The 16,663-nt window shown below is 37.1% G+C and overlaps 1 protein-coding gene and 1 long non-coding RNA gene across 2 annotated transcripts; both read left to right on the top strand.

The window, feature by feature from the left end:
- The first annotated feature begins 1,672 nt into the window (after positions 1-1,672).
- LOC118824365 lies at positions 1,673-7,330 on the top strand. Its single transcript, XM_036594456.1, has 7 exons — positions 1,673-1,787; positions 2,020-2,080; positions 2,318-2,671; positions 4,446-4,802; positions 4,952-5,035; positions 7,003-7,067; positions 7,164-7,330. The coding sequence occupies exons 1-7, from the start codon at positions 1,749-1,751 to the stop codon at positions 7,218-7,220; spliced, it is 1,017 nt and encodes a 338-aa protein (XP_036450349.1). The 5' UTR covers positions 1,673-1,748; the 3' UTR covers positions 7,221-7,330.
- Positions 7,331-11,632: 4,302 nt separating this feature from the next.
- On the top strand, positions 11,633-12,878 carry LOC118824729. Its single transcript, XR_005008625.1, has 3 exons — positions 11,633-11,688; positions 12,001-12,061; positions 12,600-12,878. It is a non-coding gene; the product is annotated as an uncharacterized LOC118824729 (long non-coding RNA).
- The last annotated feature ends 3,785 nt before the right edge of the window (positions 12,879-16,663 follow it).

Raw genomic sequence — 16,663 nt, 5'->3', positions numbered from 1 at the left:
TTTGGGACACACCAGCCAGAGGATTTCAACATCATTCAGTCTGGAAAGGACAAAAACTGCTCCTTCAGTCCAGAGAGGTTCAAAAGAAAAACATGGCTAACTGTGAGTGTAGCTAAAAACACTCTTCTGCTTTCCTTGCCTGCCCTTGCTATGCTATCACTCAAATTCATTCATGGATTGGTGACTTTGTGAGAAAAGTTTTTGACAAGTTTGCCCAGATAAAAGATCATAATGCATCTTTTCTTTTCGGGTAGTGAACATCACTGGTGAGTCATTCTGCATTATTACAAGATGTGTAGTCCTAAAGCCCGGAAAGCGGTGTGTTCTCCTGCTCTGAAATGTTGCTTTGGATATGTTTTTGCAGACCACAGTGATCGTTTATCGCTTGATAGCTTTGGATTTGTAATGCGATGCTGTATAACCAGGTTTTTGTGAGGTCTAATGTTGTTATCATATCACTTATATTCCTGTCTCCAACTCCTCAGGCCTGTGTGTTGTTGAGTCGCTGCTGCCCCTACAGCTGCCACCTGGCTTTCTGTGCCAGAGACACCACTGGTTAAAAACATTGAATCACATAGTGTGTTCATATCAAATATCAGTGGCTGCCATGACTTTTTTGAGGACACTCCCCAAAATCTAAAAGTCACGCTTTATCCTACTAGCAGTTACGACATGGTGGTGGTAATCATGTGCACTCGTCTTGTGATCACATATATTTCTCATATGTCTTGAAGGCAACAAAAGAACAGTTTGGATTCCAGCAGAGAGGATTTATGAATTGAGAGCTGCAGTGTTAAAATATATCTGGGAGCATGGTCACATGGATTTGGCAAGAGGGAGGGGGGACTTATTCCCCTTTGATGCAGACAACAGAGACCCAATGCCCATTTCACTAAACTTATTCTTGTACCTTCATGATTACAGCAAACATGGCCAGTTTTGTGATGGCGAGGGTCTTTTTGAGCCTAAACATGCCTTTTCTGATCAGCTGATACTAAGAAAAAAAATGTTTTGTTTGAGGTTTGTTGAGCCATCAGTCGGGTCTTTCTACACAGAAAGGAAATGTGTCACTTTTCATCTCATTTACTTGAACAGGCATGTGCTGTCTTGGTTTACTTTGTACGCATACCCAAGTAAATTAAGCCTGTTTTTCTTAAACTATGATACTCTACTCAACTTTTTTGAAGTAGCTGAAGTTTTTGGACTATTTCATGTATTCAAATTGGATCTGTCAGTTGAAGATCCGTTGTCATTAGCGGGCGCAGAGATCGGCACAGGAGACGATTTTACAGACTTGTTTTAGTCACCGCCTCTGTGTTGTCTTTCCTTGGCTGCCTTCCCTTGAGTGTGAGTATGTTTTTTCCCTTTTTCAACCTTCAGACTGTTGGAGTGAATTCTCGTTCAGTGCACAATTCTCTACTCCACTATTTTCAACAGTTTTCTCAGATAACCAACTATAATCTAAATCCAAATAAAGGATACCACAGTTGTGGAGCTCTGCTCTGTGGTTTAACTTCAGGGACGGTGTGAGATCATCATTCAAACTCGACAAGACAATGTTTTTTTTTTATTAAGGCATCTCTGTTATAAATACATATAGATGCTATATATACAATATAAAAAAAATGTTAATGTAGCTGTAAAAAGCTGCTGGCGTTTCACAGAGGAAACTGTGACCACAGAGGCGCCCCAGAGCTGGAGGTTGTTCTACATTCTAGGCTTTATGAGACAGAATAATCAGTGAAGCGATGCCCACAGACAGGATGCATGATCTGCAGTGTGGGATGGTGAGTTCTTGTATCAATATATTAGCATGTTGTTACGTGTATATAAATTGCTTGATTACAGGTGACTACATGTCTTACGTTTCTGTTGTTTTCTGTAAACGCTGCCATATTAGTCTATCAGTGGATAAGATGTTAGACAACAAAAGTTGTTTTCAGTTCTGTGAAACTCTGTTCTCATATTATTCCGAATAGAGAGATACAAACGCATTATGTTTCTCTGTGTAATTTATAGACCCCCGTAAAGCATTTCTGTGAGCTCTGCTCAGTGTGGATGCTTCTGTCTTTTCTTTCAGGTAGGCTAAACAGTCATACGACCCCCTGTTCATTAAAGAAAAATAATAATAATCATTTTAAAAATGGCTTTTCACTGTATTCACTGAAGTATTTGAAGCCACAAATGAGTGATAAATGAAATAAATCCTTTACTACTTTTATTTATTTATGGTAAAAATATATATTCAATATAACTAATCTTTTCTACATACTTTATATGGATTGTAAAATAAGTTTTTTTGAACTGCTTTTTTCAGCTGTGAAGACTGAAAGCGCTGTATTGAATACGTCTTCAGGTCACACTGTTCTTCAGGGCAAGACAACTACAGTTAACTGTGATTATAACAAAACAATTGAAAAGGTTTTTTTTACAGTAGCCTTGAGCAGAGAACAGTTACTGTGCTCATATATATATCAGCATAATTCCTGGAGGAAGCGACCGTGTAAAGACAACATCAGATTTATTTGGACTCCAGAAACAGAGGAAATATCATTTGAGCTGTTGAATCTTCAGATAAATGATTCGGGTGTCTATACCTGTGCTGTGGAGAGAGAAGTACACCCTCCGGTAAAGCGACTGGGAGTTCAGACAGCATTCATTGATGTGATCGGTAAGAGTTTTTAGACTTACTCACAAAAAAGGTACTTACATACAGTAAAAATAATGATCTGGGTTTTATGATATGTTGTCTTTTTTGGAATAATTTATGCCACAAAACAATGTTCAGAGTATTTTTCTAGAGCACACAGTTGTATGTGAAAATCAGTCCTCCTCAGAGAACACGCTTAAATATAGCATTTGTCTGCAAAATTTTGTGCACAAATTCTATTAATTTTCTAAGATTGACATAAAAAACAAAAACATCAAATATAAACTGTGCCGTAACTTGGAGCACAGGCCACATTTTATAATAAATTTCTTCCCCCAGTGTGTTGAATTCAGCAGGTAAACAGTAATTGTGTATTATAATGTGCTGCAGTGTGTCTCTGTAGAGGATGTGTAACTTATTTCCACTTAGAAAATCAACAAAACATGCACTTCTGTATGTGACTGTAACTGCAGGCAAAAGACCATAAAGAAAGACTATTAAAGTACAGATTTAGCAAATGCTAAACTAAAAAGAAAGATATTGCATGCTTTGCTGGAGCATTTTCCAAATTGTTCACAAACTTTATGAAAGGGGAATTCCAATAATCAGGATTCAGTGATTGAATGTAAAAGTCATTCAGAGTGTTTTGAAGTAAAATTGGTTATTTGTACAGAAACCTACGGTATCAGATTTCTTTACATTTGTGGTGATAGAAACCAGGGGCAATGATGCCTAAAACACAAATATTGTCATTTAATTTACATGAATAATGAACTTAAATTAGTTTTATATGTTGATAATGTTAGAATCCTAAAAAATCTGAAAAAAAAATTGTAGCCCAAATGCTTGTGTCAAAACTATGGTAAAAAAACAAGATCTCAGGCATCAGGCTGTGTATCTATAGCCATTTTATGTAATAACTTTCTTTGAGGGAGCTTTTAGAGATATTAAGTTCTTCATATGTCTGGTTCCTATTGTCACTACTGTAAAGAAAACTGCATTGGTAAGTTTATCTAGAACAAAGCCTTTTATGTCAAACCACTGTAAGTGACTCTGTTTACATTATAACTGTTTAATTATACAGAAATGTTTCAAAATTGGTGGAATTCCTCTTAATTTTTTTATGATTAATTGTCCTGATACATATGGTGTATCATGAAAATGTCCTAATGTATAGTGATATTTTTCCATTTGGCCCTTTCTCACAGTAACTCCTTGCATACAGAGATTTCTCTGGATTCTCTGAATCTTTTAATGATATTATGTACCACAGATGATAAAATCCTCAAGTTATTTGCCATTTCATGTTGAGAAATGTTATTCTTGAATTGTTGCACTATTTGCCTGCACAGTCTTTCACAGAGTGGTGAACTCCTGCCACCAACCCCCCCCCCAATCATGTTACTCTCCTGTTACTAATTATCGTGTTTTTTAACATTACACAACCAGTCTTTTGTTGTCCTTGTCCCAACTTTTTTGAAACGTGGTGTTGGTATCAAATCCAAAATAAACATATGTTTTTCCAAAAACAATAAAATTCTCAGTTTCAACATTTGACATGTTGTTCTTGTAATATTTCCAATTGAATATAGGTTTAAACTATTTGCATTTCATTTCGTTCTGTTTTTATTTACATTTTGCACAGTGTCCCAACTTTTTTGGAAACAGGGTTGTATGTATACATTCAGAACACTTTAGTATCCCTTTGGGGACTAATAAAGTGTTATCTTAGACCACACTGACATACTGATAAACTGTGCTAGTCATTTCCTAACACCCTCATGTCTCTCTCCAGCTCGTCCAGTGGTGTCTACTTCTTGTATGGAGGGGTCTGATGGAGCTCGCACAATGCTTTGCACTGCTGAGGGGTTTTATCCTGCTGCTCTGGAGCAGGTCTGGATCGGAGATGGAGAACATATCACCTACCCCAACTCTTCACTCATAAACAGAGAGTATCTGAACTCTTCTGCCGTTCAGTGGAACTCCAGCATCAACACAGACGGATCTTACAGCCGCACATCCTACCTTCACCTGCCACCCACACCTAAACAGGTGATGTACCACTGCTGGGTGAATCACTCGTCCCTCAACCAGTCGATCTCTGTTAACATCTCCTCCACTGAGTGCTATGAAAAAACCAAGCAGCTGATAAGTATGAATTTCCAACTTACTATTATATTTTACCCCTTTTGTTAATGAACCAGAATATTAATGCAATGTAAGCGGTTTTGACTGAGCAATAATGTTAAAATCCCTTTATTCTGCTGTTGTTGCACTGACAGTGATCCTCATCTTTTTCAGGTGGGAGTTTTATAATGGCGGTTATCAGCTTCGGTGTGTTGACCGGGGTCTTTTTCATTACTGCCATTAACTATCCAAGCCTCAGTAAGTTTCAGTGTCAAATTGGTCTTTTGCCTGACTCTATGATATAGCATATAGAATTTTAATAATTTCACTGATGCATCATGCATACATATGCACCATCCAGCCACTTCATTCTGTATACCTCCTTGTTTCTACATTCATTGTCCATTTTATCAGCTCCACTTACTATATAGGTGCACTTTGTAGTTCTACAGTTACAGACTGTAGTCCATCTGTTTCTCTGCAAACTTTGTTAACCTGTTCTTCAGTGGTCAGGACCCCCACAGAGCAGGTATTATTTAGGTGGTGAATCATTCTCAGCACTGCACTGACACTGATGTGGGTGTGTGTGTTGTGCTGGTACGAGTGGAGTTTTAAACAGTCCGTCCACCTACTTGTGGGCTGCCAGAATGTACGTGCTGCACCATTTAAGCTGTTTCTAGTAGATCAGACATTAAGTGTGTGAAATACCCCCTTGTATTCGGGGGGGGGGGTCCCATGTTGGCTGGATACTTTGAGTACTAACTCAATTGCCATAGCGACACTGATGCTAGTTTCAATGGCAGAAAATGTTTGGTTTAATTTTTTTTTTTTTTCTAGAAATGCACTTTTCTACTTTGGTATTGAGGCCTTCCACGCTGTAACGAGACAGAACCAGCCAGACGCTCACGGAAAAAAAAAAAACGAAATGAGGTCTTCGCTTGTGAAGAGTAAAGACCACAAGTCAAAGGCAGGACGTCCATAAATAGAGTCAGGAAAACATGAAGGCAATATCACCAACAGAAATGCTCAGTAGCTCTACAGGGAGAAGCTAGCTGTCTGTCTGGCTTGCTGTCTGTCTGTCTGTCTGTCAATACCTTTCAAAGACCCTTTACTAAAGGCCAGGCTTAATAAGCTAGATCTAGTCATATAATACACATAACAGGTGAGACAGGTTAGCACTCAGGAGAATGGTAAGGGTGAATGGTGGACTGTGGAGTTTCATCTGTCATGTGATGTCCCAAAGAGTTCTGGGAAATGGAGTCTTTGAGAATGTCAGAGCCGGAGGGATGCGTGACACACATTAACTGAGATCTCCTCTTTTGTCCTCAGCTTGAGAAATGAGCAACAGTTCATTCCTTCCACCCATCTCTTGGGAAATTGGGCAAGTTTTCAGATTAACAAATATGCTGCGGCATACTTTAAAGTTTTTAATAGGTTACAGTTACAGTTGCTAGGCTATGAAGGACCAACTGGGTGAAGAGTACCACCCCCAGGCAGACCAGTGCTGCATCTTTAGTTAGTTAAGACCGCCAAAGACAGAATCTCGCTGATTGTGAGTGAAGCAGGATGAACAGTGATCTTTCCCTGTAATTTGTAATTGAGTGTCTGTGAGTTTATTTTCAGAGACCTCCCGGAATTTTGCTTTTGAGACATTCAGGGGGTCCAAGAGGTTAATTACAGCACGTCAGGTACTGAGAGTGATCCACCACCCAAATACTACCTGCTATGTGGTGGTCCTGTGGGGGTCCTGGCCATTGAAGAACAGGGTAAAAGGGGTCTAACAAAGTATGTAGAGAAACACATGAATGACAGTTTGTAACTGTAAAACTACAAAGTGTATATACATTAAGAAAACGGTGGTAAAGCACATGCTTTATGCACTTAACGTACAGGATACGATTATAGGCAAAAGTCCAAACACCTCCGATCAAATGACACGTTTTGTTGATTTTTTTGTGTGAAAACAAACTAACACATCCTCTACAGAGAAGATAAGGGGAAACTTAAAGGGGAATATGGTACCAAAAAATCAATAAGTAAATAAAAAAGATGATGTAATGTAAAAATATAAAGGTCATTTAGAGTGGTTGGATTTGAAATGCTCGGGTCTAGAGAAACTTATCGAGATCAGACTAGTGCACAGTGGTGGTCATAGATGCCTGAAGTATTTAATGCTCCCAAAATCTCTCTAAATGATTATTTATTTGGCTCTTTTACTGTTTTAGAAGAATGTCGTCTCTGCTCTTCTGCTGAAGAGACTAAAACCTCTGAAGCTGCCTCACTCTCTCAGGTGAGGTTTTGCCTGTATCTCTCACTCTCTCTCTTATGTGTCGTCCCATTTGATCCTGTCTAACGTTCTCCTGCATCCTTTATCTCACTCTCTCAGGTGGAGTTCCACATCATCTCAGCACCTCCACAAATCATCTCAGCGCCTCCACACTGACTCCTCTCTCAATCATCTACTCCAACAACACGAACTGAAGCAAATCATGATGTTGATAACTTCAGCTCCTAAAATTCATATTAAATTGATTAAAATTGATTGATTAAAACCTGTCCAGGGTGTATCCTGCCTTCCGCCCAGTGACAGCTGGGATAGGCTCCAGCACCCCACCGCAACCCAGAAGGATAAGCGGTTTAGATGATGTGTGTGTGTGTATGATTGATTAAAGTGATTGAAATTTTGTCAAGTGATAATTTCAAGTGTTCATTTGTAAACTCAATGCTTTGACTCACATTTCACTACAATTTGATCCTACTTGGCACAGTTTATGTAGATTAATTTTAAAGGGGAATTCCACCAATTTTTCAAAGTTTCCTCCTAATTCATTTTGAGATGTAAATAAAGTAATTCGGGAATAGTTTTGTGTGAAATGATTCATCATAGAGACACTTACTGATTACTGAACCAGCGGTCGCAATGTCTACAAAACCAACATAGCCAAATTATTTACTATCCAAAACAACTAGTAAACCTACTAGAATTCTGTGATGATGAGAATGTGACCTTTTTATTATGACAAGATTAAGTATGGGCCATATGTACGGTGCATCTTTTTCATCACCCACATCCTCTTTTCTCATAAAGGTGGTCCTGCAGCAACAGTGGGTGAAGTGTTAAAAACAGTTTGCACTTTGTGTAGCATATGTATCTTATGCCGGTTGAAGTCATTTCTACTTTGGTTAGCAACTTCACGTTTGTTCATATGGTGTCAGTGCCTATATTGGAAACTACACTGCATTGCTCCTTTCTGTGTATATTTTTTCATTTTTTAGTGAAGAGAAAGGGCTGTTTCTTCTCCATAAACCACAGAATGAAACAACCTGAGTTGGACAACAGAGGCATTATTCCGCTATATATATATATATATATATATATATATATATATATATATATATATATATATATATATTATGTCATACATATAATACCAAATGTAAATAGCAGAACAATGACCACTGTAAGTCAATGCTACTGAAACTTAGACCTGGTCAGAGATATGTAGTAACAAGTCACATTTACTCTAGTATGTTCAAGTCATAACACTTGAACTTCTATTCACGTATATTAGTGAGCAGAGGTGGGTAGAGTAGCCTAAATCAGTCCTCAAGTAAAAGTATTGATATTTGGGTAAATTAATGACAAATGTGCCTTCCCAAAAAACACAACAAAAAAGGAGTACAAAAGTATCAGTAAGTAAACTAGGTAAGTACTGAGTAACTTATAGCACGGGTTCTAAACATTTTCCACCCCAAGGCCCTCCTGTGCATAACTACAAAGCATAGCAGCCCACAGAAAAACTAAAATCAACTTTTTTAAATACAACTTTTTCTTTTCTTAAATGCTGACACTGAAAACCTGAGAATTATGGCCTGAAAAGATTGGATTGGCCATTCTAGTCTCAGTAGGTTTGCAAAATTTGCAGGTATGTTGAAAAACATAAAAAATGTATGGACCTTGATTTGGAGCTGCAGTCCATTGCATTTTCACTGAAAATACTTCACTGGCTTCCCAAAAGAGTAATTGTTTGGTCTCGAGACGTCTTTTTAGTTTTGAGGGCTTTTGTATATTATATAAACCTCACTCCACTCACTGAGCTTTTGGATTAGCGTCGTCACAATCAACGATTATAAATCTTGACGGCTGCTTCTTTGTCACTGGTTTAGCAATAAGAGTTTGACCACCCAGGTCACTGATGCTCAACCAAAAGGCGCTCTATGTCTATTCTATGTCTATAGTTTCTAACAGCAGTTTGTGCTCAGTGTATAAAGAGTCGTTAAAGAGTTGTTAAAACTGTCATTAAGTCATTATGTTGACTGTACGGTGCCGGTGTGCCTCTAGAAGAGAAGGAGAGCCAGCTCTGTTGATAAATTCCCCATCAGCAGTGAACTGAACAGGGTTCGATTTGAAGCGGACCGAGAACCGTGGGTTTCTGCCGAACCAGTTCAGCTGTTTGCTGCAGACCCGAATATGGGTGGAGTGTTCACACATCAAAACGGAGCGAACTAAAGGAAAAGGTGTGATAAGTTCCCACCAAACATCGTTATCCTGCAAATGCAACGTTTTTATTTGTACATCTCTGGTAATATTTATATTAATGTTAGTTATTATATGAAAACGTTTGATTTACAATTTTTTAATTATTAAGTTATTTTTTTCTCCACTTGTGTTTTTATGACTTACAGTGACATAACACCGGCCCACTACAAATTATTGCCAGCGCCCGTTGATGAGGAGCCTGGCCACTTTCTATTTCCCCCGTTATATTAAAAACATGACTGCAAAACAGCAGAGGGCGCCCGCGAGCGAGTCCTCAAAGAATGGACGTAAATGGAGCTCAGCTGCTAAAAACCTGAAGTTAGATTTTAAATCACTCGCCCAGAGCTTTCCGTTCATTTTAGATAGTAGAATTGATGTATTTTACTAAAAAACCAAAGAAAACTTACCTATATATTTCTTTTTTCTACAGCAAATGGGTTTTGGGCAGCAAAATGCTGGCATTACAGCTAGTGAGTGCTGATTGGTTGGCGGGCGGAGCAGCTCATTGGCTGTTCCTGCTCACTGACGTCATGAACATACATGAGGGGCCGTTTTAAACTCCTATAACTCGAGTTTAAAATCTCTTAAAAATATAACAGCAGTGTTAAAATGTTTTATGCTGCTCTGTGTTCAGGAAATGAATATATTATTTTACATTAAAAATGTTTAAGCGTTTATAAACTATGATTTTGCTCAAATGCTCCATATCAACCCATTCATTTTGGCTCGCTCGGGAGCGCCATCTAGTGTTTGAGAAACCCGGAGGACATTGCAGAGTGGTAATTCTCCTCTTTACAAGCTCTCTGAGTACAGGCCCACGGACCTCTACAGGGTGCTTCACGGCCCACAGGTTGAGAAACCCTGACTTATAGAACTGCAGTGGAACTTCTTAGAACATCCAGCATCAATCAGCACAGCAACTGAAGTTTTTTGGCTCTATTCTCCACTTTTTGAGATTCTTTTGGTCTCAAATAAAATGCTAAAGCTCCAAAGTCAGAGATTTGACCAATCACAATGCAGTACAGATGTTGTCACCAACAAAACACAATGAAATTACACACTAAAATGAATGCATTAGTAACTAGATTTGAAGGGCAAACATGTAAATAGGTAAAAAGTACAACCCCATTTCCAAAAAAAGTTGGGACACTGTGCAAAAAGCAAATAAAAACAAAATGCAATGATGTGCAAATCATTTAAACCATATATTTCATTGAAAATTGTACAAAGACAACATTTGACATGCTGTCTTTATAGTATTTTCCTTTAAAAATATGGTTTACATGGATTTGCATACCATTGCATTCTTTTTTTATTTATATTCTGCACAGCGCCCCAACTTTTTTTGGAAATGGGGTTGTATATTCTTCACTCATTAAATGATATAAATCGTTATGACTTTTAAATACTCAGAATAATACAATATTTATCAATATGTTACTTAAGTCCATTTACTCGCCATTCGTGTTTAGTTAGTAATCATTTTTTTGTGTTGAATTTCATTGTGGTTTGTTGGTGACAGCAATCTGCTTTGTGATTAGTCACATCTCTGACTTTGGAGCTTTAGCATTTTGTTTGAGACCAAAAGAATCTCAAAAAGAGAAGAATAGAGCGGAATAATCCTCACGTTCTGTGCTGAAAGATGCTGGATGTTCTAAGAAGTTCCACTGCAGTTATATATTTATTCAGTAGTTCACCTACAGATTCTTTTGTACTTCTACTCAAGAAGGTGCCTTTACTTGTTCCATTATTTTACCCAAGTATCAATATTATTTGGCTGCTCTACCCACTTCCGCATTGATTATATCTGAGCCTGGTTGAGGTTTCTGAAGTCCTGTGCCAGATAGTTTTACACCTCCTCTTTCATCAAGGCTTTGCTGTTGCACAGTGAGTGAGGCTTACCTTTGGTAACAGCTCCACTCTGTGGTTTAACTTCTTAGAATGTATGATATCCTGTTTTAAATCCAGAGGAAACCATGCTTTTTAATTAACCCATGAAACCCTAAGGGTCCGTCCGCCGGCTCACACTTTAACTCCTCACTCACAACTACATAATGTGCATATTAGTGTCACAGAAGTCACTGAATCATTTATTGAAGTTACTAAATAATATGGTGTAAAATTAATAACTGAATATTAATTGTATTGTTCTTTATGCCTGTCAATGCCCTGAAGGAGACTTTGTCTTTCTCCACAAAATGAGGTACTAAAGAATCTAGAACGCATGTAGTTGTTTAAAAAAAAACTGCTGGTTTGTGTTTCGCAGAGGAAACTGTGACCACAGAGGTGCCTCAGCTCACTGCAGGCAGTATGAGGCAGAATAATCGCCTCGATGCTTACAGAGAGGATGCATGTTCTGCAGCGTGGGATGGTGAGAAAGTGGTTCGTGTATCATTATATGATTTTATATGTGTAAACTGAACGTTTCCAGGTGGCTAGACTTCATTTCTAATGTTGCTTTTGATTTTTGTAAATTACTATTTTGAATAGAATCATAACAATTTCTCTATGTTCTATAAGCGCATTTTTACTTCACTTGTGTAAGGAAAAAGAATGAGATATTTAATTTCTGGATAATTTTCATCCTTGTTTATCATTTATTGTTCACTTTAATGAAAAGGTTTATGCGAGCAGAGGTTTAATATAGGCTGTATTCCTTATACGTTCTCTGTTTAATTTATAGACATCTGTAAATTGTTGCTGTTTGCTCTCTTCTGTGTTGATGCTTCTGTGTCTTCTCTCAGGTAAGCGAATACATTTCTTTCACTCTCCATTCATTATATATGAATACATATGGATATGTAAACATACAGTCATGTGCAAAAGTGTGAACAGCTCCAGTCAAATGATGTGTTTTGTTGGTGAAAATACTTCGACACATCATCTACAGAGAACATACTTAAATATGACAATTTTAACAATAACATAATAACATGTAAAAAGCACCATAACTTTTGTACAGGCCACATTTTGTTTCATTTTTCCATCAATATTACATTCAGCAAATAAATAGTAACCATGTATTAAGCTGTTCAGAAGAGTGTCCTCTGCAGAGGATTTGTTACCTTATTTGAACTTTGAAAAACAACAAAACGTCATTTGACCAGGGGTGCCCAAACTTTTGCATACAGCTGTACTAGTGCTGAAGCATTTGTAAATAAAAAGAGTAGAATCCATCAGTAAACAGCAGAGTATCTAAAATATGACTGTTGTATTTTCTAAACATTTTATGTGAAAGAAATACTAATGTTTCTCTTTTTCTGAATTGACTTTATTTTTCAGCTGTGAAGACGGAAAGTGCTGTATTGAATACATCTTCAGTTCACACTGTTCTTCAGGGAAATACAACTACAGTTAACTGTGATTATAACAAAACAATTGAAAAGGTTTTTTTTACAGTAGCCTTGAGAAGAGAACAGTTACTGTGCTCATATATATATCAGCATAATTCCTGGAGGAAGCGACCGTGTAAAGACAACATCAAATTTATTTGGACTCCAGAAACAGAGGAAATATCATTTGAGCTGTTGAATCTTCAGATAAATGATTCGGGTGTCTATACGTGTGCTGTGGAGAGACTTACACCACCTCCTGTTCAGCAACTGGGAGTTCAGACAGCATTCATTGATGTGATCGGTAAGAGTTTTTAGATTTACTCACAAGAAGATACTTCTTAAACAGAGAAATGTGTCGCAGTGTCTGTTAGTTTGTGATATGGTGGCCACAGGAGCCACATACTTTTAAATACATGCCATACAGATTTATTATGACAGAGAGATTAGATTACAGATTAAAAACTGGTATAAGTCAAAAGAATGCTATCTTTTATTTTGGCCTAATTCTGGGTCATTTTAAAAATACTTTAATTATTTACTTGCCCTGTGACAAAACAACTAAATATAGTGCCGCTGTCCAATGAAAAGAAGAATGTGCATTGTTTTTAATTTTCATTTTTCTACATCATTTGAACACACTATGTTTTCCATTGTGTGAAAAAAATTCAAACAAATGCTCCTTAAAAATATCTTTACATAAAAGCTAAAATATCTTTACATAAACTTGCATTAAAAGTTAAGTACATTTTTGCATTCTCCTGAAAAGTTACTACTTTGGAGATGCATATTTTTCTTTTCTTTTCTTTTGGACAGCAATAGGTCGCATATATCTACACACAATAATGAATGATGTTAAATCTACAACTGCTGACCATCAAGCTTCTGCCATTGGTATATATCTTTGTTATACATAATTTAAATTATTATTATTGAAATTATTGTGGAGTACTACAGGTATCATAAAATGCATGTCTCATAAAAAGACTTATAGATGGTTTTACACAAATTTGTAATCAACAACAATTAGTGGATGATGATTGCAGAAACATCATGGTAACAAGTAGGTAACTCAATGTCAGCCCATTATTTTTAGCAATTACACTAATATACTAATTTTGGATGTAGCAAGTTTTTTAAGGAATAACAGCAGGTAAATAACAAAAAACACATTTTTATTTCTCTAATAAAGGTGGTATTATTCATAATACAGCATTGATATTTCTTGTATGTGTAAAGCTCAGTCCCAACAACATATATCATGACAAAAAGAACATTCTTGAAAGTGGTCTGTAATGCTTTTTGGAACTAACCCTTTATTTCATAATAAATATTGTGTAACTTTAAGTTTGTGATGTTATATTTTTGTCATAACACCCACCCTTATCATCAACCTGTATAGATAAAACAGAAGTTAGTAGAGCTATGAGTAAATACTAAAATAGCCGTCACTGAAATAATCATAACCTCCAGAGTGCAGAAACAATCTGTTCACAAAAGAATTATAAAGACTATGACATTGCATTATTATTCAGGAAAAAAAAGTTTTTATGGACAGAAAATGTGCTGATAAACTACCACCATGATAGAAACAGAAGCTTGGTTGTGTAGTCAAATGGTTTCCTAGAAGTTATTAATATTATGAGTAATGAATGATACTAGCCTTTGTACTCGTTTAAAGGGAAATTTCAATGTTTTTAATATTTCCGTGCAATTCAATCACAGAAACTCATTCAGGGTGATATGATGGTGAAATTCTTCATTCTAAAGAAACACTGACTCAGATTTCTTTAAAGTGGTGTTGACTGAAAGCAGGAGTCACAATGTCTGCAACACAAATGTACCCTTTTTTCATGTACTATCGAAAATGGCCAGTGAATCTACGCAAGTAGCAATGTTGATAAGGGAAAAAAAAAAAAAAGAGGTCAAACCTAAAGAAAAGTTGTATTTTTTCACCATGAATGGATTTTTAAAAATACATTTCAGGCTAATACCTGATCTCAAAACTATCGCACAACAAAGTCTCAGGCATCAGGCAACATATTGTTAACCTTTTAGTATAATGACTTTCTGTGAGGTAGCTTTTAAATACAATTTCAGATTCAAAAAGATTCATCCGATTCCAAAATTATTTATTTCACATGTAAATCATTACAGAACAATGCAGTAAACTGTAAATGGTTTAAATGAGCATAAAGTTTATTATGTAATTTTACAAGAGCTCAATATGAACCTCCTCCAGCTGTACAGACAACATTAACGCCATAGTCAAATTCATCCTGTACTCGACTGAGCATGAGTGAACAAATTTGTCTTGGTCAGTTTGAGTATTTCACACGAAACCACTCTGAATGACTTTATTTATGTCTTAATTACTGATTTTTTTCAGCTCGTCCAGTGGTGTCTGCTTCATGTATGGAGGGGTCTGATGGAGCTCGCACAATGCTTTGCACTGCTGAGGGGTTTTATCCTGCTGCTCTGGAGCAGGTCTGGATCGGAGATGGAGAACATATCACCTACCCCAACTCTTCACTCATAAACAGAGAGAATCTGAACTCTCCTGCTGTTCAGTGGAACTCCAGCATCAACACAGACGGATCTTACAGCCTCACATCCTACCTTCACCTGCCACCCGCACCTGAACAGGTGATGTACCGCTGCTGGGTGAATCACTCGTCCCTCAACCAGCCGATCACCGTTAACATCTCCTCCACTGAGTGCGATAGGAAAAACAAGCAGCTGATAAGTATGAATTTCCAATTTCATCACATTTTTGATACTTTGTTTGCACAGTACTGTTAATCCCATACAGTTATTGTATTTATAGTAATTTACTTTTTTTTCCAGATGAGCTTTTAATAGGGACAGGCATCAGCAGTGCTGCGTTCACTGGCATTGTCTTCTTCGTAGCAGTGTACTGTCATCGTCTCAGTAAGTTTCACTAGTAATGCTTTACTAGGAGTAGCCTATTTATTTACATTGTTTCTAATCCTGTATTGTCTTTTTACCATTGTAAAGAACATGGGAGATACACATTGTGTCCAAAAGTGTGTAGACACGTGCTCATCCAACATTTCTTCTAAAATAATTCAGGAGTATTTATTATTAATAGGATAATAATAGGGAATTTATCCCCCCCCCCCTTTGCTGCAGTAACAGCCTCTACTCTTCTGGGAAAGCTTTACACTAGATGTTAAAACATTGCTGTGAGGATTTGATTGCAGTCAAATGCCAATCCAACTCATCTCAAAGGTATTGGATTGTGCTTCATCCTTCCAAAGAACCCAGTTCTACCACCTAATGCTGGCGGGCTTTATACCACTCTACCACTCTAGCCAACGCTTGGCCTTAGTCATGGTAACTTTAGCCTCATGTATGGCTGTATAAGAGTGACCCTTCCAATTGGTAATGCTTTCCCATGGAGATTATAAACCTCAATTAAAAAAAATAATATTTGGGACAGTATGTGAAATTATAAACCATAGTTTCCATTAGATACAAATTGATGATATTGATGATATAGCCTATTTGAAATGATTGTCTGAATATTGACGCAGTGTGTCCTTCTAGGAAGAAAAAAGACATGTCCACAGTCTCCAGTAGGAAGGCCTCTCCTACATGAGCCTGAGCCAAACGCTCAACTGCAGACTGCTGTGTACTCAACACTGGGGAGCCATCGACCAGTCCCATGCAGGAACAACAGCAGCCGTAGCACAACTGCCTCACTACAGCGAACACTAAACCATAATGCAACTCAAAATGCCTGAATGAGTCAGTGACTGTGAACAAATCATACCTGTCTTTACAAATAACTATAGTCAAATTTGAAGTATGCTACTTCTTTAGGTATATAGTTTATAAGCTACATTCGCTTTACTAAAAGTGTAAAATGAATGTTTAGACAGAATTGTTACTATAAGGTGTAGAAATAATTATGATTACACTGCAAATAAAAATACATAAAAAGATTTTCTTTGTGTTTCTTTGGAGACTGTGATGTGTCTTATGTATTGT

The sequence above is a fragment of the Colossoma macropomum genome, unplaced genomic scaffold (assembly GCF_904425465.1).
Source record: "Colossoma macropomum unplaced genomic scaffold, Colossoma_macropomum, whole genome shotgun sequence".
In the NCBI taxonomy this organism is placed as follows: Eukaryota; Metazoa; Chordata; class Actinopteri; order Characiformes; family Serrasalmidae; genus Colossoma; species Colossoma macropomum.
Note: the sequence above shows the minus strand (reverse complement) of the source record. Positions and strands in the feature narration are given on the sequence as shown.